Raw genomic sequence first — 24,963 nt, 5'->3', positions numbered from 1 at the left:
TAAGCAGTATACTATATATTCCTTAGCCTCTTACTCACATGACATACAGCTCAGGGGGACAGGGCTTGTCGTCATCCCCACTAACACAGAGAAACCAGGTCTCAGAGATTGTGTTTCATCTCCCACATCAGTCCTTGGTTTTCTGCCCAGCACCCTTTCACCATGATAGCATTGTTTCTATTACTACAATTACTGGTAGTCATTAATAGTCACAGTAATTAGCATTTCTCATAGTTACAGTGTGCTCGGCACTGTGATAGCCGCGTTCCATGGATTGTTGCTCGGTGGCGCAGTTGTGTCTGACTCTTTGCGACCCCATGGACCGCAGCACGCCAGGCTTTGCTGTCCTTCACCATCTCCCAGAGTTTGCTCAAACTCACGTCCATTGAATCGGTGATGCCATCCAAACATCTCATCCTCTGTCAACCCCTTTTCCTCCTGCCTTCAATCTTTCCCAGCATCAGGGTCTTTTCTACTGAGTCAGCTCTTTGCATCAGGTGGCCAGAATATTGGAGCTTCAGCATCAGTCCTTCCCGTGAATAGTCACGATTGATTTCCTTTAGGATTGACTAGTTTGACCTCCTTGCTGTCCAGGGGACTCTCAAGAGTCTTTTCTAGCACCATGATGAATTTTGACATGTTTTTCTATCTATGAAACTTTGTAAGGAAAAAAATGAATATATTCATTGCCCTCTCAAAATTTATTCATGTTTCTCTGAAACCTCTTCCCACTTTTATTTTACCTTTGCCCCATGGGCAGCGAACACTGATCTTCTCTGTGTCACTAGAGATTAGTTTTCTTTTTCTATAATTTTGTAAAAATGGGATTGTATAGTATATAACTTTTTTCCTGGCTCTGCCGCATGGCTTGTGGGATGTGAAAGCATCAGTTCTTTGGCACTCAGCTTTCTTTATGGTCCAACTCCCACATCCATACATGATTACTGGAAAAACTGTAGCTTTGACTATACAAACCTTTGTCAGCCAAGTGATGTCTCTGCTTTTTAATATGCTGTCTAGGTTGGTCATAGCTTTTCTTCCAAGGAGCCAAGTGTCTTTTAATTTCATGGCTGCAGTCACTGTCCACAGTGATTTTGGAGCCCAGGAAAATAAAGTCTGTCCCAGTTTCCATTGTTTCCACATCTGTTTGCCATGAATTGATGGGACCAGATGCCATGATCTTTGTTTTTTGAATGTTGAGTTTTAAGCCAGATTTTTCACTCTTCTCTTTCACCCTCATCAAGAGGCTCTTTAATTCCTCTTCACTTTCTGCCATAAGGGTGGTGCCATCTGCATATTTGACTATGCATATCTGATTCTGTGGATTATCTCTTATAAATCTTCATGGCAGTTCTCTGAGGTGGGTGCTGTTCTTGTGTGCTTAGTCTCTTGAGCTTAGTCACTCAGTTGTGTACGATTCTTTGCCACTAAATGTAGCCCCCGCCAGGCTCCTCTGTCCATGGGAATTGTCCAGGCAAGGATACTGGAGTGGGTTGCCATACCCTCCTCCAGGGGATCTTCCCAACCCAGGGATCAAACCCAGGTCTCCCACATTGCAGGCATGAACCACCAGGGAAACCCAAGAATACTGAAGTGGATAGCCCTATCCCTTCTCCAGGCGATCTTCCCAACCCAGGGATCAAACCAGGGTCTCCTGCATTGCAGGCGGATTCTTTACTGACTGAGCTACCAGGAAAGGCCTTTGGGTGCTGTTACCGTCTTCATTTCACAGATGTGGAAACTGAAGGAGAGTTTGAGTGCCTTGACCAAGGCCTGAGTAATACTCAAGTGTTAAGGGCTACATCCGGGATTTGAACCCAGACTGGCTGATTCCAGAATTGGTGTCCTTTAAAAATTTTTTGGTTGGAATGTAGTTGCTTTACAGAGTTGTGTTAGTTTCTGCTGTACAGCAAGGGGAACCAGCTGTGTGTTTACATATGTCCCTTGCTTTTTGAATTTCCTTCCCATTTAGGTCACCACAGAACATTGAGTGAAGTTCCCCTGTGCTGTACAGCAGGTTCTCTCGTTAGTTATCTGTTTGAGACATGGTGGTGTATATACGTCATTCCCAGTCTCACAATTCATCCCACCCCATCTTTCACCACTTGGTGTTCACACATTTGTTCTCTACATCTGTGTCTCTCTTTCTGCTTTGCAGAAACACCTGTACCGTTTTCTAGATCCTACCCGTATGCATTAATATATGATATTTGTCTTTCTGTTTCTGACTTCACTGTGTAGGACAGCCTCTAGGTCCATCTACATCTCTGCAGATGGCACAGTTTTGTTCCTTTTTATGGCCGAGTAATATTCCGAGTTGATGTTCTTAATCATTTTACACATAATTCTGCACATAGTGCATGAGGTCTTTAATATGTTGTTGCTGTTTCATAGGTTCAGAAGTTGAGGTTGTATTATTAAATCAGCTTATTTCAGGTGTTTCTTCAAATTGTGTTGCTTGTTTGCCTTGATGATATAAATATGGCTACCATATTTCTTAAACCAGTACCACCACCACCCACAGCATTCCTGGTTACGCTGGACTTGGGCAGGGCTTTAATGGTGTTCATTCAGGAGAGACTCAGCTCTCAGAGACTGACGTGGGGTGAGGCGGGGCACAGATGGTTTATGGGGATGAGTGGAGCCAGACCACATGTTTCCATGAGCTTGTGTTTAACTCTGCATTTTGCAGGAAGAAACTTTGTCTGCTGATCATTTATGTTTATATTCTTTATAGTTATGTCTTTTACACAGCAGGTGTTCACAGCTATTTACTAATTGTTTGGAGGTTAGCATTCTTTTTCAGGGTCAGTGCAAAGTTGGATAGCTGTATACATACATGAACTGTTTTATTTATAATTAGTTTCTTTTAGAAGTACAATCAGAGCCATAATGTACAGATGTACTCTTACTGAACCCACGGATTGTGAAAGGATATGATAAAATGGCCTGTAAGAACGTCAGATTCGTTCTGGTGTCTGAGTATGTAAGTGCAGCGTAGAGGATTGCAGTAGAGGATTGCTAACAATGAGGAGGATTGTTAACAATGCTATCAGGTCTAAGTAGTTGTGCTGCTAGCAGCAAGGTGTTACAGAGTTGCAACTCAGTAACTGGAGGAAACGCAAGCTTTAACTCAGATGCAACATTTGAAGCAACCTGAAAATAAACTCAGTTTGTTTATGTGAGATTTTTCACATTATGCTACTGATTTTCTAAGATGAAATTATAGCTTTGTAGTAAAAATCAGGGGCCATTGAATTATCATTTCCGTTATACTACAGTGTATAAAATAGTACATTTTATGTCTTGTAAATAGACAGTACTTTATAAAAACTACATTTTTATTCAGATTTATAGGTAATAACTTGTTTATTGTCATTGATTCGTATTTTAACAATAGTTAAATGTGTATTGTCAGCCCACCCTCAAGATTCTTCCACACCTTGAGTAATACGAACGGAATGCCAGTAAAGTAAAGGGTGCTCGTGCTCAGGGGCCACGGCCCCATCTCATGTCGGTGTTCAGTCACCCAGTCGTGTCCGACTCTGGTGACCCCGTGGACTGCAGCACACCAGGCTTCCCCGTCCTCCACTGCCTCCTGGAGCTGGCTTAGCCTCATGTCCGTGAGTCGGCGATGCCATCCAACCATCTCGCCCTCTGTTGTCCCCTTCTCCTCCTGCCCTCAGTTTCGTGAGGCTGGACAATCTGGTGTCTGCACAGACATGCTTGATCAGAACGTAGATTCCTGTAAAGGTTGAGAAGGGAATGATAACAGTAAAAAGATCCTGTATGATTTTACCACATTTTTGAGAAGGGAATGATAACAGTAAAAAGATCCTGTATGATTTTACCACACTAAACTTGCTCCCTAAATTAAATACAGCATGCCAACATGGAAAGAAACACTTGAAAATAAGAGCGAAGTATTTTGTGTCCAGATCACCAACAAAGTCAGGGTTGCCGATTAGGGTTTTTAGTAAAATCACCATGTCCCCTTCAGTGTCAAGTAGATTCTTAACCACTGGACCACCAGAGAAGTCCCTATATAATAGAAACTGGAAACAGGAGTTTGAATTTTGATAAATAAGCAAACACCAAGTAAAGTATGGCTGCTTGGTTTTTTAAAAGTCTTATTTAGGTTCATTTATTTAGGTTCCCAAGCTTTGTCACCTCATTTGAGACACCATCACTGTGGTTTTCATATTTGGGCCCCCTCTCTGCGCTTTTATAGGAGTCATCATTAGACCTCAGTGGCAATGGAAATACTTATGTTTAGAAATTATGGCAATTAAAATTTTTGATGTTGAGGTCTTTAAAAAAAATTCTCCATTATAAACCCATATTATTTAACTAAATTTTATTGACATCAAACTATAATAACTTGCATATTGTAGCTTCTCTAGACGGTGAGCTGTGTATCAAGGAAGCTTACAAATATTGTTTATATGCTGTTCTGTCTAGAAGACACATGGCTCTGAGGGAACCAGAACAACCAGGCTGAGCTCCCCCACTTTCTGTCTGACCTCAGGCAACTTACTTGACATTGGTTTGCACTGCCCCGCACCTGTGTTTATGGATAATAATACACACCTTTCAAAATTAAATGAGAAATGTGAAATCTTTGCATAGTTTCTAGGTACTCAGGAAGTGGCCAGTAATACTGTCAATCACAGTCATTCATACTGTTGGCAGACACTACAGTTTTACTCTTAAAGTATTCAAAGTTCATAAACAATAATGCTGCACTTCCTGCGAGTAATCTTTCCTGTCCTTCCAGTCAGTTTTTTGTCGCTCATGACCCTCTAGTTCCTCCATAACAAATAAGTAATTTCAAAATGCTTTAATAATTCATTTATAGTACTTTTTACCAGCCAGGTTCTTGTCATTATTCTTGTAGCTTAATGAATTTAAAGTTGCTCTCAGATGAATAATTTGTAAACACCACTTACCTTTTTTGGGGTAGAGATTTATTTACTCATTTTTTGGCTGTGCTAGGTCTTCGTTACTGCACAGGCTTTTCTCTAGTTGCGGCAAGTGGAGGCTGCCCTCAAGTTGGGATGCGTGGGCTTCTCATTGTGGGGACTTCTCTTGCTGTGAATCACGGGCTCTAGAGCACACAGGCTTCAGCAGTTGTGACTCCGGGGCTTTGGAGCACAGGCTCAATAGTTGGGATGCACGGGCTTAGTTGCTCCATGGCACGTGCAGTCTTCCCGGACCAGGGCTTGAATCCGTGTCTCCTGCGTTGGCAGGTGGATTCTTTACCACTAAGTCAGCAGGGAAGCCCCCACAGCACTTTTCTCTCTAGCTTAGTGTCAGTATTCTTTTTCTGAAGTTTTATATTCAGGCAATTCTTTATTTAAAAAAAATCACACATATTAAACTTTTTTTCAAATGTTTTTTTATTATGGTAAAATTCACATAATAGAAAACACACTACATTAACCTTGTTTAGCTGTACAGTTCAGTGGCACTTAAGTACATTCACATTGTTGCACAACTCTCATTGTCCATCTCCTGAATTTTTCATCTTCCTAACCTGAAGCTGTCCCATTAATTACTAACTCCTGTTCCCCACCCCCCACCCCTCTCCCCAGCATCTGTGAGTGTATTCCTGGCTATGAATTTGACTATTCTAGGTACCTCATGTAAGTGGAATCAAACAGTATTTGTCTGCACCTGATGTATATTGGTGGAGAAGGCAATGGAACCCCACTCCAGTACTCTTGCCTGGAGAATCCCATGGACGGAGGAGCCTGGTAGGCTGCAGTCCATTGGGTTGCTAGGAGTCAGACACGACTGAGCGACTTCACTTCCACTTTTCACTTTGATGCATTGGAGAAGGAAATGGCAACCCACTCTAGTGTTCTTGCCTGGAGAATCCCAGGGACGGGGGAGCCTGGTGGGCTTCCGTCCATGGGGTCGCACAGGGTTGGACACAACTGAAGCAACTTAGCAGCAGCAGCAGCAATGTATATTGGGGGCTTCCCTGGTGACTCAGTGGTAAAGAACCCGCCTGCCAATGTACAAGATGTGGCTTTGATCCCTGGGCTGGGAAGATCCCCTGGATAAGGGAACAGCAGCCCACTCCAGTATTCTTGCCTGGGAAATCCCATAGACCCAGGAGCCTGGTGGGCTGCAGTCCATGGGGTTGCAGAAGAGCCTGACTAGTAACTAAACAACAACAAAACGAATATTGGAATGCATTTTAAAGTTTAACTCCGTATATGTCCTACAAACAGATGGTACCTTCCCCCCGCCCCCCACCGTGCTGTACAGCAGGCCTTACGTATCTGCTTCATACATCGTAGTGAACACAGTCAGTCCCACTCTCCCAGTCCATCCCACCCCCTCACCCCCTTGATGTCCATACGTTTGTGCTCTCCATCTGTGTCTCTATTCTGCTTTGCAGATAGGTGCATCAGTGCCATTTTTCTAGATTCCACATAGAAGCATTAATATATGACGTTTGTTTTTCTCTTCCTGACTTCACTCTATATGACAGACTCTAGGTCCATTCATATCTCTGCAAATACAGTTCTGTTCCTTTTTATAGCTGAATAACGTTCCACTGTATGTATTTACCACATCTTCATCCATTCCTCTGTCGATGGACACTTAGGCTGCTTGCATGTCCTGGCTGTTGTAAATAGTGCTGCAGCGAACATTGGGCTGCGTGTATCTTTTGGAATTATGATTTTCTCTGGATATCTGCCCAGGAGTGGAATTGCTGGGCCATGTAGTAGTTCTGTGTTTAGCTTTTTAAGGAACCGCTGTACTGTTCTCCACAGTGGTCGTATCAGTTTGCATTCCTATCAACAGTGTAAGAGTGTTCCCTTTTCTTCACACCCTCTCTAGCATTTAGGCGTGTGTAGATTTTTTGATGTCTATTCTGATGGGTGTGAGGTGCTACCTCGTAGTTTGGATTTGCATTTCTCTAATAATTAGTGATGTGGAGCATCTTTTCATGTGCCTCTTGGCCATTTGTATGTCGCCTTGGAGAAAAGTCTGCTTAGATCTTCTCCCCATTGTCTGATCAGCTTGTTTGTTTTTTTGATATTGAGCTGCATTAGAAAATTCATATTATTTAAAGCACATTATTTTTGACATTGACATAGTTTGTTCATTCACTTGGTTATTCTGATATCAATCTAGTAAAAGTTACCATCTGTATATAGAACTGTGAAATGTCTTACAGATAACCTTTTGTTTGCTTTCAGGACACCTCTAACCTACAGATGCAAGTCGGAGCTTTTATAAACTCTGTCATGACCTATTTAAACTCTGGCAAGGTGCTTCACTTCTCTGAGCCTCACCTTCCTTGTTTGTGAAATGATTAAAAGGCAAATAACTTTGGAAGATTGTGGTTAGGGTTATGTGAGTTAATGTATGTAAAGTGTTGGTGCCTGGAGCATAGTAAGTTCTGTGGAGTGGAGTTCCTGTGGTTCCTGTATAATGCTCTGTGTTTGCCATGGAAGTTTTTCACTTGAATATTAATCTTTTGGTTCTAGAGATTTTCTTGTTTGTTTATTAGTATCTTTTTCTAATAAAAAATGATTTCTTTTTATGTTTCTAGGCTAGTTATTCTGCCCAGGTGTTGGTGGAAAGTTATGCTTATCTTTGGAGATTCTGTTTTTAAAATGTTGTCTTCAGCCATCTGGCTCTATTTTGATCCAGTGGGTTTTTTTCCCCACTTGGCAACCAATTTTTTTTCTTCCCTAGGTTATAGCAGGCACCTCTGTGAGGCCTTCTTCCTCTTATAACCTCTTCTGTCCTCATTGTACCCCCATCAGATATTAGACCTGGGGACTGCTATTTCCCACCCCCCCCCCAGACTCCACACTGCCTGAAACCTAGTAGGTATTGAGTAAATGCTCAGTTTATGAATTATATACTGTCTCTGATTTTTCTTCTCCTGTATGACATGTAATACACATCGTATTATTTGTTCTTTTTTTACTAGTTGTAAGGCCTTCCCAGGTGGCTCAGTGGTAAATAATCCACCCGCCAGTGCAGGAGATGCAGGGGACACAGGTGCGATCCCTGGGTCAGGAAGATCTCCTGGAGGAGGAGGTGGCACCCAGCACCGGTAACTTGCCTGGGAAATCTGGTGGGCAGGAGCCATGTGGCCTGCAGTCCATGGGGGTCGCAGAGAGTCTGCCACGACTGCAGCTGAGCACATGCACACTCCTTGCAAACTCAGCATTATTTGTAGCATTTTAAGTCTGTTTGGAGTAACCTTTGTGGAATCCTTGCAGGTTCCAGCAGAAACTGAAGATGATGACTTTCAGTCATTTCCAGAATGACCATTGATATTTTATGTTTTGTGTCCATTTCCTGAAAACTCAGCAAAGTATAGTGTTCAAATTGGCATTAGCCTGATAAAATAAAATTTTGCCACCTTTAAAGTAAAAAGTTGTGACTTCCCTGGCTATCCAGTGATTAAGATTATGCTTTCCAAACAGGGGGCATTGGTTTGATCCCTGGTTGGCGAACTAAGGTTCTGTATCCTGTGGAGTGTGGCCAAAAATTGAAAAAAGATCAACAGGTAAAAAGTTGCCATTCTCCTGATTCGGTTCTTATGCTGTCTCCAGTACTTGTAAGAGCTCTGGAGAAAAGAATGTTTTTTACAAAAGCACACAGATATACTTGGAAACATTAGAACATATACAGAAAAATACCAGAAACTCTGCTTAATGGCAAGACTATCTTTAGAAAGCTGTTTTTGATCAAACTTTCTTTTTTTAGTTAATCTACTTCCACAAGTAAGGTTACAAAATCTATTTGATTAGCTTTACTCTTAGTCCAGTGATTTCAATAAACACGCTTTCCAAGTAAGCAATCTCGTTAGTTAGGTGGAAGGAAATGTTGGCGCTCTGACACCACACATTATTACACGTTTGATTTGTTAGGTGGTTTACATGGAGGTCTGACTGAAGAAACGCTGTTAGAGCTGACAGAGACGCACGTGCCTTGGTTTGTTCACATGGTGTCTTTTCCGTTTCTGTAGCAGCTTTCTCAGCCTTCCAAGCGTATTTTCAGTGGAGAATATTGAGAGTAGGAAAGTAGTACTAAGTTCGCTGTTCTTTAGTTGTATGTGTGTGTATATTTAGAGGATAATCGCTTTACAGTGCGGTGTTCGTTTCTGATGTACAGTAACGTGCATTCGCCGTTGGGCCTCCGTGCCGCCCTCGCAGCCGTCGCAGAGCGCCGGCTCGGGTCCCTGTGCGCACAGCAGTGAGCCGCAGCTGTCTGTTTCACACGTGGTATGTGTATGTCTGTGCTACTCTTGCAGTTCGTCCCAGCCTTGCTCTCCCCCTGACCTGTGTCTCCACGTCCATTCGCTATATCTGAGTCTGTATTCCTGCCCTGCAAATAGGTTCACCTGTACCATTTTTCTAAATTTCCTATATGTTCAGTAATATATGATATTTGTTTTTCTCTTACTTCACTCTGTATGAAAGATGCTAGGTCCATTTCATATCACTACAAGTGACCCAGTTTCATTCCTTTTTTATATTGTTGTTCTTCAGTTGCTCAGTCGTGTCTGACTCTCTGTGACCCCGTGGAATGCAGCATGCCAGGCTTCCCTGTCCTTCACCAATTCCTGGAGCTTGCTCAAACTCATGTCCATTGAGTTGATGCCAGCCAACCATCTCATGCTCTGTCGTCCCCTTCTCCTCCTGCCTTCATTCTTTCCCAGCATCAGAGTCTTTTCCAGTGAGTCATCTCTTTGCATCAGGTAGCCAAAAAATATTAGAGCTTCAGCTTCAGCATCAGTCCTTCAAATGAGTATTCAGGTTTGATTTCCTTAAGAATTGACTGGTTTGATCTCCTTGCTGTGCAAGGGACTCTCAAGGGTTTTCTCCAGACCACAGTTCGAAGGCTTCCATTCTTTGGCCACTTAGGCATTCCATTCTTTTGGCATTGTTATTGTCTGTTTCTCACATCCATACATGACTACTGGAAAAAGCATGGCTTTGATGCTATGGACCTTTGTCAGCAAAGTAATATCTCTGTTTTTTAATATGCTGTCTAGGATTGTCATAGCTCTTCTTCCAAGGAGCAAGCGTCTTTTAATTTCATGGCTGCAGTCATCGTCCACAGTGATTTTGGAGCCCAAGAAGATAAAGTCTCTCACTGTTTCCACTGTTTCCCCATCTATTTCCCATGAAGTGACGGGACCAGATGCCATGATCTTTGTTTTCTGAATGTTGAGTTTTAAGCCAGATTTTTCACTCTCCTCTTTCACCCTCATCAAGAGGCTCTTTAGTTCCTCTTCCGTTGCTGCATTAGGGTGATTTCATTTACCTGAGGTTATTGATATATCTCCCAGCAGTCTTGATTTCAGCTTGTGCTTCATCCAGCCTGGCATTTTGCACGATGCACTCTGCAGATAAGTTAAAGAAGCAGGGTGACATATACAGCCTTGATGTACTCCTTTCCCAATTTGGAAGCAGTCTGTTGTTCCATGTTCAGTTCTAACTGTTGCTTTTTGACCTGCATACAGATTTCTCAGGAGACAGGTCAGGTGGTCTGGTATTCCTATCTCTTGAAGAATTTTCAGTTTATTGTGATCTCTGCAGTCAAAGGCTTTAGCATTGTCCGAAATAGATGTTCTGGAATTCTCTTTTTCTGTGACCAAAGGATGTTGGCAATTTGATCTGTGGTTCCTCTACCTTTTCTAAATCCAGCTTGTACATCTGGAAGTTCTTCGTTCACATACTGTTGAAGCCTAGGTTGAAGGATTTTGAGATGCTAGCATGTGAAATGAGTGCAATTGTGTGGTAGTTTGAACATCTTTGGCTTTGCACTTCTCAGGAATTGGAACGAAAACTGACCTTTTCCAGTCCTGTGGCCACTGCTGAGTTTTCCAAATTTGCTGGTATATTGAATGCAGCACTTTCACAGCATCATCTTTTAGTATTTGAAATAGCTCAGCTGGAATTCCATCACCTCCACTAGCTTTGTTCATAGTGATGCTTCCTAAGGCCCACGTGACTTCGCACTTCAGGATGTCTGGCTCTAGGTGAGTGATCACACCATCATGGTTATCTGGGTTGTGAAGATCTTTTTTGTACAGTTTTTCTGGGTATTCTTGTCACCTCTTCTTAATGTCTTCTGCTTCTGTTAAGCCCATAGTTTCCGTTCTTTATTGTTCCCTTGGTATCTCTTAATATTCTTGAAGGGATCTCTAGTCTTTCGTATTCTGTTGTTTTCCTCTATTTCTTTGCATTGTTCGCTTTAAAAGACTTTATCTCTGCTTGCTATTCTCTGGAACTGTGCATTCAGATGGGTATATCTTTCCTTTTCTCCTTTGCCTTTAGTTCTCTTCTTTTCTCAGCTATTTGTAAGGCCTCCTCAGACAACCATTTTGCCTTTTTGCATCTTTTTCTTGGGGATGGTTTTGATCACCACGTCCTGTGCAGTGTTTGGAACATTCGTCTATAGTTCTTTGGGCACTCTATCAGATCTAATCCCTTGAATCTATTTGTCACTTCCACTGTATAATCATAATGGATTTGATTTAGGTCATACCTGAAGAACCTAGTGGTTTTCCTTATATTCTTCAATTTAAGTCTGAATTTTGCAATAAGGAGTTCATGATCTGAGCCACAGTCAGCAGCTGGTCTTATTTTTGCTGACTGTATGGGGCTTCTCCATCTATACAGTCTCCCATCTGTATGGCTACAAAGAATATAATCAATCTGATTTCAGTATTGACCATCTGGTGATGTCCATGTGTAGAGTTGTCTCTTGTGTTGTTGGAAGAGGGTGTTTGCTGTGACCAGTGCGTTCTCTTGGCAAAACTCAGTCAGCCTTTGCCTTGCTTCATTTTGTACTCTAAGGCCAAACTTGCCCGTTACTCCAGGTGAAATCTCTTGACTTCCTGCTTTTGCATTACAATCCCCTATGATGAAAAGAACATCTTTTTTTGGTGTTAGTTCTAGAAGGTCTTGTAGGTCATCATAAAACCATTCAACTTCAGCTTCTTTGGCATTAGTGTTTGGGGCCTAGACTTGAATTATGTGATATTGAATGATTTGCCTTGGAAATAAACAGAGGTCATTGTGTCATTTTTGAGTTGGCACCCAGGTACTGCATTTAAGACTCTCTTGTTGATTATGAGGACTAGTCCATTTCTTCTAAGAGATTCTTGCCTACAGTCATAGATATAATGGTCATTTGAATTGAATTCACCCATTCCAGTCCATTTCACTGGTTGCTAAAATGTTGATGGTTCACTCTTTCCATCTCCTTTTTGACCACATCCAATTTACCTTGTTTCATGGACCTAACATTGCAGGTAGACAGTATTGTTCTTGACAGCATTAGACTTCACTTTCACCACCAGACACATCCACAGCTGGGCATTGTTTCCCCTTTGGCTCAGCGTCTTTGTTCCTTCTGGAGCTGGAGAGTCAGACACAACTTAGCAACTACACAGCAATGTTCCATTCTATATATGTACCACATCTTTATCTGTGGATGGACATTTAAGTTGCTTCCAGGTCTTTAGCTATTGTAAATAGCGCTACAGTGAACATTGGGTTGCACATGTCGTTTTGAATCATGGGTTTCTCAGAGTGTATGCCCAGTAGTGGGATTGCTGGTAGTTCTGGTTTTAACTTTTTAAGGACCCTCCATACTCTTCTCCATAGTGGCTGTATGAATTTACATTCCCACCAGTATTGCAAGAGGGTTCCCTTTTCACCATATCCTCTGCAGCACTTAGGGATTTGTAGATTTTTAATCTTGAAGTTAAGTTTATTTGTTTAATTATATTTTCAGTTTATGAGTCTTTTTGCTGCGAGTGGTCTTTGTCTAATCGCAGTGAGAAGGGGCTGCTCTTCACGGCACATGGGCTTCTCGTGGTGGTGGCCTCTCTTGCTGGGATCATAGCTTCTAGGTGCACAGGCTTCACTATTTGCAGAGCTCTGGCTGAGCAGTTGTGGCGCACGGGCTTAGTTGCTCCAAGGCATGTGGGAGGCAGACCCATGTACTCTGCACTGGGAGGGGTTTCTTAACCACTGTATCACCATGGAAGTCCGGGTTCGTAGATTTTTTGATGATGGCTATTTGGTGGTATCCCATTGTAATTTGACTTGCATTTCTCTAATAATGAGCAATGGTGAGCATCTTTTCATGTTCATTGACCATCCATATGTCTTCTTTGGAAAAATTTCTGTTTAGGCTTTGTGCCCATTTATTGATTGGGTTATTATTATTATTATTATTTTTGATATAGAGCTGAATGAACTCCTGTATTTTGGAGATTAATCCTTTGTCTGTTCCTTCATTTGCAAATATTTTCTCCCACTCTGAGGGTTGTCTTTTCATCTTGTTGATGGTTTCCTTTGCTCTGCAAAAGCTTTGAAGTTTAAATAGGTCCCATTTGTTAGTTGTGGTATATTTGATCATCTGTGAAAATGTCACACCACCATTGACAGGATATTATATATACCATTCTAACCATTGTAATGAATATATTTAAGAGGTCTTATTTCTAATATTCTTTGTCCTTATTGCGGTACTTGCCTTTATGCTAGAGACCCTAAGCAGTTCAGTAAGGCAAGAAAAATAAAAGGCAGTAATTAAGAAAGAACTGTCAAAACTCAGTAATTACAAAACAGACAACCCAATAAAAATGTGCAAAACATTTGAACAGACACTTCATAAAGAAGATATTTTATGGATGGTAAAAAAAATAGTACATGAAAAGGAGCTCAGCATTATTAGGGGAATATATATTGAAAGCACAATGAAATACTACTGCATATGAATTAAAATGGTAAAATATTAAAAATACTGACAATACCAGATATTGGAAAAGATGTAAAGAAACTGGTCTAAATGTAAAATGGTACAACAGTTTCTAAAACAATTAGATTCTTAAAAAGTATACCTACATCCATCTGCCATGCGGTTCAGTTATTTCACTCCTAGGTATTTTTCCAAGAGAAATGGAGGCATGTGTCCATATGAAGTCATAAATATAAACGTTCATAACAGTTTTAGTAGTAGTAGCTCCAAACTGGAGAAATGGCAGAGGTCCATCAACAGGCAGATGCGCATAGACAAATAGTGATCCATCTACATGATGGACTGTTATTTTTAACCAATAAAAAGGAACAATGATGGACACCCACAGTAACACGAGCAGATCATACAAAAAATCTGAAGGAAAGAATTTGTGTTAAAAAATTAATTTATAATTACATTTCTAGAAAATTCCAGGAAAGGCAAACTAATCTATAGGGATCGATCAGATTGTTTAAGATTTGGTCAGGAGGGTAGGAAAGGGGGATGACCAAGGGACAACAAAGCTTTTTGGGTGATGGATATGTTCATTATCTTAATCATGGCGATGGTTTCATATGTATGTGTATCAGAAGTTACTGTATCACCTGCTTTAAATACATGGAGTTTATTGGGTATCATTTATACCTCAAGAAAGCTAAAAACAAAAATAAATAGTGTAGGCTCTGCCGTTAGAAAGTCTGGATAAAACAAGACTAGCAACAGGACCCGACTCGTAGGACTGTTATGAGGACTGTGGGTGGGTTTTTTTTTTTTTTTTTGGTATGTTTGGTTGGTTTGGTTTTGGTTTGTTTTGTTTTTAAAAATATTTAGCTGTACTGGGGGGGTCTTTGTTGGGTCATGTGGAGATCTTTCCCGTGGATTGTCTAGTTGTGGCTTATGGGCTTAGTTACTCTGCAGCAGGTAGGATCTTAGTTCCCTGACTGGGGATCAAACCCATGTCCCCTGCAGTGCAAAGCAGATTCTTAACCACTGGATCACCAGGGAAGTCTCGGGTTTTGATATGTGTTCAGAGGCTGAACCAGGGCCTGACTCTCTTCACCACTTGAAATGACTGTATCTCATTTTCTAGTGTATCATAAACTCTCAGCAAGCAAGGCACCACACCCCTGCCATCATCTTGCCTAGTTTGAAACTCAGCATGAGTTTTATGTTACACATATTACACAGAGCGGTGTGAAAGCATTTTGAGGAACTTTACATTGTTTAGTAATAGAATCAGTATCCTTCAAACATGTACAGCATGGATAAAGACTGAAAACAGAACTGTGGAATTTGGTATACACTGCTTTGGACTAATTTGTGTATTATGGTATTTACATGTTTAGAATTATACGGGAAGTATTTTAAATGTTACATTGTCTTAAAGTTGTCTTTATTTTTATACTTATATATAAATGTGTGTGTATGTGTATCACACGTATTCCCTGAAAATGGTTTCCTTTGGGCACTCTAATGTCCCTGTCCCCCTGGTTTCTTTGACTTATTTTAGAAGGCCGTTAAGTCCTTGGGAAAATCACTTATGTCATCAGTGAGGAATGCCACCAAAATAGCTTCTCACTTAAGTTCCCATCCCCAGAGCTAACCCACAGGAGGTTCTGATAAATTCAAATATTTAATAACTTGTATTTTTCTTTCTCCTCTACCACAGGCCCTCTGGTCCTGGAGGCAAGATCATGTGGTGGATTCTTGGCAGTCAGCAGTCTGTGGAGCTTTTGCAGGTGCAAAGGATTATATTATACTGGGAAAGACCAAGAAGGGGGAGAAAAATGTGAAAATATTAACTATGCAAAAACAACATTCTTCAGAAATTCCACATTGTTTAGAAAAAGAGAGTTCCACTAGTTTGAGAAAAGAGTGTCTGGGTGGGTGTTGTAGGGGGAGGACCTCCGGCTAAAAAGGTGTCTGCCTGAAAGACAGCCAATTTGTTTTTGACAAATTTTTCGTTTTCTTTTTATTAAAGCCTTCACTCAGGCCCGTGGATTATCTTGAAGATAATGTAGCAAGGCCTCTCTGCGAAGAGCCGAGCTATGGGTGCAGGGCTCCCAGTGCAGCTGTCTGCCTCGAGCACTTCTTGGGGGGCTTCAGCGAATTCTGCAGGAGGCAGTGATTCACGGTCCGTGTGACATGTTTGACAGCCTCGTAGATTAACTAGTGTCAGGAGAGCAGAGGCTGCTCCACAACTTACCGAAGGCTAAACTGCACGGTGTAGAAAGTACGGAGATCTAAACATCTGGGCGTTTCTCTAGACATTAAACGAAGAGTAGAGTGACAGTATGCAATGTCGTGCTATCCATCACATTGTCATACGCATTTTCCAGTGAGGTTTTAGGGAGGACGCAGAGACTGCAAAGAATTTAGTGAGTGAGAGGTGTAACAGTCTGAGAGAGAAAGGCATTTTGTTGTTGCAAATAAAGGTAAGTGAGAATTATGGTTGAAATAAATTGAAATGGAGATTTGTCAGAAAACTATGAACTGCTGGTTTTGATGTAGACCCCATAAACTGACAGATACATGGGCTTAGGATACCAGCTTGAAAGAAAAAAATTCATTTCCAATTTAATGGTCGTTGGATGGACTTTTTGTTATAGTAATCAGGAAAACAGAAAACATACATTTTTATAGGATCCTGTAGTAATAATTGGATCCATCTGACTTGCAGAATTGATAATCCAGAATAAGACTATTGCCTGTAGATACGAAGCCAGCTCGGATTGATTATGATGGGCGATTGTTTCCACATGATCCATGTCCTTAGCTGTGTTAAGTGGGTAGGTGGTCTTCATTTGTTTGCCAGTGGTCAGGAGTCCTTACTCCCCGGGACCTACGAGGGTCTGTCTGTGGACCCCCTCTGGGGCCTGGGGGCAAAGTGAGCATTCTGGAAATTGAGTCATACTGGATAAGGAAGGCCACTTCTTAAAGTGAACATACTGTAAATTGTCCGTATGTTAAAACAAATGTATATTTTTTTCTGGTCTCTTTCTTTAAGGAGCTGATTCAAAGATGTACTTGCAGCTGTACCATTCCTCTTAAGGACATGTGTGTTCATTACGGTTCCTTTTTGTGAGAAATGTCGTATGATAGGCAGTAAGCATTTAGTTTAGTCAGAGGTGGCAGGAGGTGGGGATGCGGCAGAAGGGGGAGAAACTTGGTATCAGTGATCTCAGGGGTCTCGGCTGGCAGCCGCTTGAAGCAGGGTTTTGGTCCTGGCCAGAGATGGAGAACGGGTCACGGTGGTGAGAGCACCAAATCTTAGCCAGTAGACCAGTGGTCAGTGACAAGACCCTGGCTTTTCAACTTTGCAGAAGAAAATTCCCACAGAGATGAAAGGTGAAGTATTTATTAGGTGGAAAAAAGAGTACAGTACGTGTGGACAGGAACACCCAGGGGCAGACTTAGAGTCCCCGAGGCGTGCCCTCGGGGCAGCGTGAATTACTGTAATGAGGCATTTCTTCCAGCTTTCCTTTGGCCAGTCATTTTGGTTTGCCCGGTTCACAGCCCATATTTGGTATATCGCAGGATTCTTCTGTGTGCGCGCACATGTCTGTTAGCCAAGATGGATTCTACTGCAGAGGTTTATGCGTGGAGCATCTCTTAACGTCACTCCCCTTTGATCTCCAAGACCTTTTCTGCGCATTTGTGGTTGGGGAGGTCGCCTGACTTTGAGAATGAGAACTATGTGATCTGGGCAGGGCTCAGCCTCCATCTTGCGGCTGTCACCTTGGAGTTTCAGTCCACAGGGAGTGAGTCTCCGATCACTTTACCCTGAGTTGGGGAGAGGTGGGCAGTCTGCTTCCTGCATCACCAGTATCCACTGTCTGGGTCAGTGGGGAAACTGGGACCGGGGCAGCCAATGGATTCGCCCAGAGCTGCAGCCTCTAGTGCTGGCTGACCTGGCCGAGTCACAGAGCTGCAGACCTCTGTTCTGCCCGCAGCTGAGGAAGGAGACTTCGGGGCCTTGCCAGGCACCAGTTTCCTTACCTGTGACATAGAATCACCTGTCCCTCCAAGAAGAGGTTGTTGCTGGGATAGGTGATAGTGTGTGGTGGTCTTTAGTCGCTTAGTCATGTCTGACTCTTTTGTGACCCCATAGACTGTAGCCCGCCAGGCTCCTCTGTGCATGGGATTCTCCAGGCAAGAACACTAGAGCGGGTAGCCATGCCCTCCTCCAGGGGATCCTCCCGGCCTAGGGATAGAACACGTATCTGCTGCACTGGCAGGCAGATTCTTTGCCACTCAGCTACCTGGGAAGCCCCTGCATGGCGTGTTAGTGTTTGGTAATCTGTAGAACTACATTTAAGGAATTACTATTTCAGTAAAAACAGCTAACACCCAGGAAATGAAAAGATGTCATCATAGTAGTTCTTAATTGCATAGAGGGAAGAAAGCACATTAATAAATTTAGTATACCTAATCATTGCCTCTACTAGGGTATAGGTTTAAAAGCTCCTCCAAGACAATTACCTTATTTTTTCAGCTGACGTCTGATAGGAATTTGCCCAAGGTCTGCAGAAAATTGTTAGTAGATGTACATGTCTTGAACAGAAGACAAAATTAAATAGGTTTCTTGTTTACATTCCTTGTTTTGAAATTTTAGTTGATACAAATATTGACCCTGAGGAACAAGGTTACTGTTTAAAAACCTTTCTGAAAGATTAGCATAATTGGAAAATACTTCACATTGTGGAAAAGTGATATTCTGTAAGAATTTGCTGCAAGATTGTGTACTACACGGTATAGAGACGTGAGTCACGACTTGTCACGTTGGGCAGCCCATAAGATCTGGCATGCTCATCTGCTGCACTTCCAGATGTTTTTGCCTTACATGGCCATAAAGGCAATGATAAAACTTGCCCTTAAACCAGAAATCTCATTTCTCATTCCTGTGTGCTTTTCCAAGTTTAAGCTCATTAAATTATCATAGACAAAGCACTCTCTGGTCATTCTTGGAGCTGTTTGGTGCCCATGCTTGCTTTATGAACCACTTGGCACAAATATCCAAAAATGTCCCTTGAGATTGGAAGTGTTGATGGCTTGTCATGCTCAGAAATTCCCTTGGCCTCTGGTCAGGGGTTAAATTAGGGAGGGGGGGGGAATGAACTTTGGAACTGTTGCCAGCTTCCTCACTTCAAGTTAACTCCTAAACATAAAACCATTCAGTCTGCATAATTATGACATCTGCTGTAGTGACATTTGCTATCCTAATGTTCTTTGATTAATTTCCTGTAATGAACGCTTACACGCTCTGGGAGAAGGAAGGAAAGCCATGACCTGAAATTCTGTAACAGGGTGAAGGATTATCTGGGTAACAACTGACAGGGCCCAGGACAGTCTAAAGAAACGGAAACACGTTTGTTGCCATTGTTGTTGCTGAAGCCCCGGTTGTTGGGGGCTCTCCGCTGGAGCAGCCCTCCTGCCGCCAGCTAGTGCGCGGCAGCCCCCGGCCGCTGTACCCGCCCCACGCCCCAGCAGATGTGGGAGGGGACAGCTCCAGACGTACTGGAGGCAGGTGGCCCCTTTGGACGGGAGAGGACCCTGAGGACACGTGAGATGTTGTTTTGCTGTAAAAATCTAATTTCCCCTGAATCTGGTTCTTGGAAGCAGTTAGCCTAACATTAAGTACAAACGTATCTCTAGTGGAACACATAGAAAATTGTTTCACATGTGATTTGAAACACTAAAAGTAGCCCGCAGTTGCTATACCAAATAATTATTTCCTGTCTAATACGTTAGTGTGTTCCTTGTATTTATTACCAGAGGTTTACAGTTCCCTTAAGTAAAATGTAGAAAATAACTACATTTTAACTGAAAATACAGCCCCGCTGCTCCCTCCCCATTATGACCGGTTATTCTATTACATGATCTTCACAAGTCCTTCTTACAGCCTCATAAAAAAAACACTGTGAGGTCTGTGAATTAAAGCAGTCTTTGATATTTGAAGACATTTAAATTGACATTAATAACTTTAATAAAATAAAGTTTCCTTCATGGTAGTAAAATTAGGACCTATTTCAGCATATGTGTTTTTGTCTCACTTTTCTTCATGTTACTTTCAGGAAACAAATCACTGGGAGAATATTGGCAGGCACCTACAGTAAAGGAATGGTGAACTTCACTAATGGCCAAAATAAGTTCAATTTACAGTATCCAAATTTAGTAGAAGACAAATACTTTTCAACATGAGTGATTTGTGAGAGCTTGAGTGGTCAGACTGATGATGTCCTTGTCAATTTTTAAGCCTTTTTTTAGTTGGTTTAGGTCAGTTTGAAACGTTTTCAAACAGGAAAATGGTTATGCACTTAGGAATTTAAACAACTGGACAAATTTGTGTTTGTCTTATTCCTATATCAAAGTCACTGTGTAATGAAACAGTACTGCTTTTGGAGCCAAGATACATGTGACTTTGAGTATCGAAGGCAGAGTAAATGGTTAAGTGGTTTAAAAAAATAGTAGCGTTTGAGGATTGAGTCCACAAAATTTAAAAAATACTTGCAGTTTAGCAGGTCTCTGAATTTCAGGCACCTTTTGAATTGGGAGGAAAACGTTTCACATTCATAACTCAGAGGTGGCTAAAGTAAAAGGCAGCCTAGTATATATACATGGTTCTGGTTTTACTCTTTAGCCCTAAGATTTGTGCCCTTCTGGGTATATCTTTCAAGAAGTCAGCAGCATAATAAATAACATAATGTTACCAAATGGAGGAGGTTCGGTTTAATGATCTTATTTCAGCAACATATTTAGAAAGATATTTGGCAGAGATCAAATGACCTCCTTGTCCACACAACCCAGAACTTAGAGGGAGAGGCTGCTGTTTCTGGAGCATCCTTCACACACGTGTTATGTTCGCTCTTAGGAAACTGTCCAGCCTCACTGTGGGTCATGGAAGCTGAATCTTTAGAAAACCCTTTTGGGCTTACTGATTCAGTCTTTTTTGGGACTTTGGGGGTCTGCAATATCTCTCTGTATCATATTGAATAAAATATTGATACCACGTACCATGATTTCTGTTAAAAAAAAGTCTTCCAGTTCCTCTGTCTATACATACAGACCCCTTTAAAATATGTGGATTCTTTTAAAGATCCAGTTGGCAGTCACGGAATTTAAATAGGACAGAGCCATAAGGAAGAGCTTGGGCTTGAATCAGGACTGACTCCAATAAGAAACGAGTTTAGAAATCTTGTTACTCTAGCTGTTCTGTTGACCAGAAGTCTGGAAATACAGAAAAAAGTACTCTCTTAACCGTTAAAAACCCAGCCATGTATACCAAAAGTCCCCACAGCAACACGCGTTTCCCTTTGCCAGTTTTGCCTCAGAGCAGAAACCACAGCAGCGTTTTGGAGTCAGATTAGAGAAGATAGGCCCGTGGAAGGCACGGACCCCTGAGACCCAGGGGGCGCAGCAGTGCCTCTCAGACGGGGCGGGGTCTGACCACAGATTCCCCGGTGCGCACAGAGGTTTGCGAGCTGCTTCCCAAGAGAGCAAGATGCGTTGCAGGGCCTGTTTTTGAACTTGAGCATATAAAACGTTGTCCCGTCACCTCTCTGATGTGCAGTGAGACCCCACTGCCACGCGGCAGAGCGTGTGGGTAAAGATTGTGCACGTGTGCTTCCTATTCTGGAATCAGTCAAGTGGATGTAATGATACAGAAGTATTTTTGGCAGAGTTATGAGGAATTCTAGAATAAAAATTGTAAAATGCCCTGTAACGTGGTGAACAATGCCTTGCTTGTGTGTGGTGTGTTTTTATGTGCACAGGTGGCTTTGCAGCTGCAGTCACCACGCCTCTGGACGTGGCCAAAACAAGAATCATGTTGGCAAAGGTAAGTGGTAAAATAATGTATTGGAGACACAACAGATGCTTGTCTCCGTTAGGGCCAGGGCTTATATGTATATACAGTGAACAAAGGTGGCGATAATACCTGTAAGTTAACAGCCTTACGCTGCCTATTGAATCACGAATGGGACTGCCTTTGGACAAAGCACTATCCACAGGAATCGCTGTCTTTTTGACATCACTGTCCTCCGTATTATGTGAACAGGTAGGGCTGGTAGGGCCTCTGGCTGGTAATACTGTTTTCAGAAACTGCCTGTTTTTACTGGTGACAGTCCTGAGGCTCAGAGAGTTGGCCTGCTTCACGCCAGGCAGCAAGTATGAGGCTCTGAACTTATATCATGCTTATTAAGCTTTCACCAGATGAATTAGGACAGTTTTCAGAACTGTTAACAAATGCCATGAAGAAAAATTATCTTTAAAAAAAACTGCATCAAGACTTCAGAGAAGTCCATGGAACATAGCTGAACCAAAACAATGACTGAAGGGTCATGCCCTGTGGAAAAGCGGAAGAAATAAAGACACAGTCGCAGTATGAAGCCTCACAGGGCAAAGCCAGTTTTAAGCTGAATGTAGTGTTCTTTATTAAATGTGTGCATTAGCCACTTAGAGAAGTTTCATAATACCATTATCCTGATTACTCCCCGTCCTTCTCAGATCAATTATACCGCTTCTCATTGGTTTCCTGGTTAGTAGTTGTATGTGAATTGTCTGGGGAAGCTCTGCTCGTTGGTTGATGGTGAGAGACCTCACCTGGAAAAGCTGCTTCGGGTGGGATTTGGGCCAGATCGGTGCTTGCTGGCGGCTTTGGATGTGAGGGCTTCTAGTCCAGTGAGAGCCAGGGAGCTGACTCCCGGGGACTCCCCAGTCTGCCTGAAGCTGTCCTAGGGGAGGGTGTTGGGGAGCCAGCTGTACGTGGTTGGGGAATTTTGTGAGCCGATGTCTTCGCTTTGTCTTTCCTTGCAGGCTGGTTCCAGCACTGCGAGCGGGAACGTCCTCTCTGCCCTGCACGCGGTTTGGCGGACACAGGGGCTGTCGGGGTAAGGCCTCCTCCTCTAGCCCAGCGCCAGGCACACCCATCCTTCTTCCTTCCGCTCGTCCTGATCGTAGGAGACGTCACGTCTGATGTTGCGTGTGTGAGGTGCTGTTACACAGTCGAGCTGACGCAGTGTTGCGGCCAGTGGGTCCCATCTCAGTGGCGGGCGATGTCCGTGTGTGTGGCCTCTGCCGGGTTCTGGGCTGCAGCAGTGAGAAGGCCAGTGTCCGCTTGTGTAAGGTAGGACCCGAGTGACGAAGGTAGCGTTGTTAGAAGAAAGCATTTGTGGTTTGGGACACTTTACCTATTATTAGTTATCACCTTCAACATAGCACAGTGTGTGACACCTCCCTTGAAGCCCACCGCTTTGTATCATCAGCCAAGTGCTTCATACTCTAGCGTGGTGTCCTGCAAAGCTCTCTTTAAAATGCTATTTCAGTAGTGCTTTTACAATATGCAAACCTGTCCAAGCGCTTCCCCGGTGGCTCAGCAGTAAAGAATCTGCCTGCAGTGCGGGAGACACAGGCTTGATCCCTGAGTTAGGAAGATCCTCTGGAGAAGTGGTGGCTACTCTCTCCAGTATTCTTGCCTGGGAAATCCCATGCACAGAGGAGCCTGGCAGGCTACAGTCCATGGGACAGAACCAAGCAACTAAGCACAAAGCTGTCTACAGGTTGGGATCTATACAGATGGGTGATATCATGGTTCTCTCTGGAATCATCTCCAGGGATTTTCCTGAGAGCCCAGCCTCCGTTCAGGGAAGGTTGAAGGGAGCCTGGTCACAAGGCTGGTATGAAACAGCCAAGCCACAGTAGTGCCGCCACCTCGTCACAGAGCTGTGTCCATCGGTTATGTGGCTAGTTTTGTGTCCATTTGGCAGGTTTTGTTGCAGCTGGTTGAGTCTGGAAAGCCTGGTGCAGGTCAGCCAGGCCCAGGCGAGGGGCTTCTGCAGGAGAGCCCCGTCCTCTGTTCACAGCAACTGGTGGTGTGGCCTCAGGGACTGTGCCTCCTCGCGTTGGGTGCTGTGCGTCCGAAGGACACGGGGTGTGGAGGCAAGGCCGGGCCACCCGAGGAGTGGGTGAGCCCGGGAGGGCAGGGCCGTAGCTCGTCTGTCCTGAGTCAGTGACTCCCGGCTGATCGATGGTGAGGACATAGCAGTGTAGTTGCTCATAGTTGAGACACGTCTATTTTGACGTTACTTCCTCCTGAAGAAAGAAATAGTGTGTGTGTGGGGGAAGAGCTATGAGATAGCCCAGAAAAGATTCTTTGGGCTTCAGATAGTGACTGGGCCACACAGAGGTGTTGCATGCAGTAGCTTTTTTAGGTCATCATGTCAGACTGCCGAATTTTACTCATTTGTATTGATATCATTCTTAAGAGTCTCTGGCAACTGTTGGTCTCTGCCCTAGACCGTGGCCCTGTGGAGTCTGAGCGGGGCTGTAGCCTGCCTGCCGTTTTCAGGAAGGTGCTGATGTGTGTGGGCGTGGCCTTGTTGGCAGGACCGTGGCACCAGAATCTCGCAGAGGAGGGGTTTCCCTGAGATGATCAAAATCTAACCTTCCCTGTCCTGGTGGTGGTGTCACTGGCTGCTCCCTCACGGGACCAAGCCAGGATCGCAGGCAGAGAGACAGGGTGTCATCCTCATGCAGAGGGCCTGTCCCTGCCATCAGCCCTGTGAAGGGATCTCATCTTCCAGAAGCTTCTTGAGTCTTGGGCTTCCATTGGTATGCCCAATGTGGTCCTTGGCAGAGTGTTCATTAGCTTCTCATTAATGTGATAAGAGAGAAATAATTTGATAAGGGAACTGTAACTAAAGGCAAAGAAGCAAAGGCCCTGCCAGTGTGGGCAGCTGTTCTGAGCAGTGGGCCTGGGCTTCTGCTGCTTCCTCTGTCCTCCGCGCAGAGCCCCCGGGGCCCTTGGTGGTCCTGGAACACGCCTCCCGGCTTTGCAGAGGGTTCCAGTTACCTTGCAGGTACAGCCTCGCGCCTCGTGTACACGTACACAACCCCCACACCCCCCAAGCCCAGCTCGGGGCTGGTGCTGAGCTCCCGGCATCCGTTAGAGCAGTGACGCTCTTGGGTCGCTCCGGGGAGGGCGGGGGAAACCATGTTCTGTCACAGACTTGGGAGATGTGCCTGCGGGCAACTTGGTTTCTCAAATGAAAATACCACGCGCTCATCCAGCACAGCGGGCTGGAGGCAGATGGGAAGCCTGTTTATCCGGCGCTGCTCCGCACTCGAGCTCGTCGCCAGGCCTTTGCGTTTCTCTCCCGCGCCTTC

The 24,963-nt window shown here is 43.5% G+C and overlaps 1 protein-coding gene across 5 annotated transcripts in view; it reads left to right on the top strand.

Moving 5' to 3' along the window:
* SLC25A26 (solute carrier family 25 (S-adenosylmethionine carrier), member 26) overlaps positions 1–24,963 on the top strand; it is a 147,660-nt gene that overhangs the window by 119,297 nt on the left and 3,400 nt on the right. For all 5 annotated transcript variants that reach the window (XM_010851505.1, XM_010851507.1, XM_010851506.1 and 2 more), the window contains 3 exons: positions 15,470–15,539; positions 21,573–21,637; positions 22,615–22,688. In XM_010851505.1, coding sequence (XP_010849807.1) covers positions 15,470–15,539; positions 21,573–21,637; positions 22,615–22,688 — 209 coding nt within the window. The remainder of the gene's footprint in view (positions 1–15,469; positions 15,540–21,572; positions 21,638–22,614; positions 22,689–24,963) is intronic.

Source organism: Bison bison, unplaced genomic scaffold (genome assembly GCF_000754665.1).
Source record: "Bison bison bison isolate TAMUID 2011002044 unplaced genomic scaffold, Bison_UMD1.0 scf7180017864304, whole genome shotgun sequence".
Lineage (NCBI taxonomy): Eukaryota > Metazoa > Chordata > Mammalia > Artiodactyla > Bovidae > Bison > Bison bison.
This window is presented reverse-complemented; position numbering and strand designations above follow the sequence as displayed.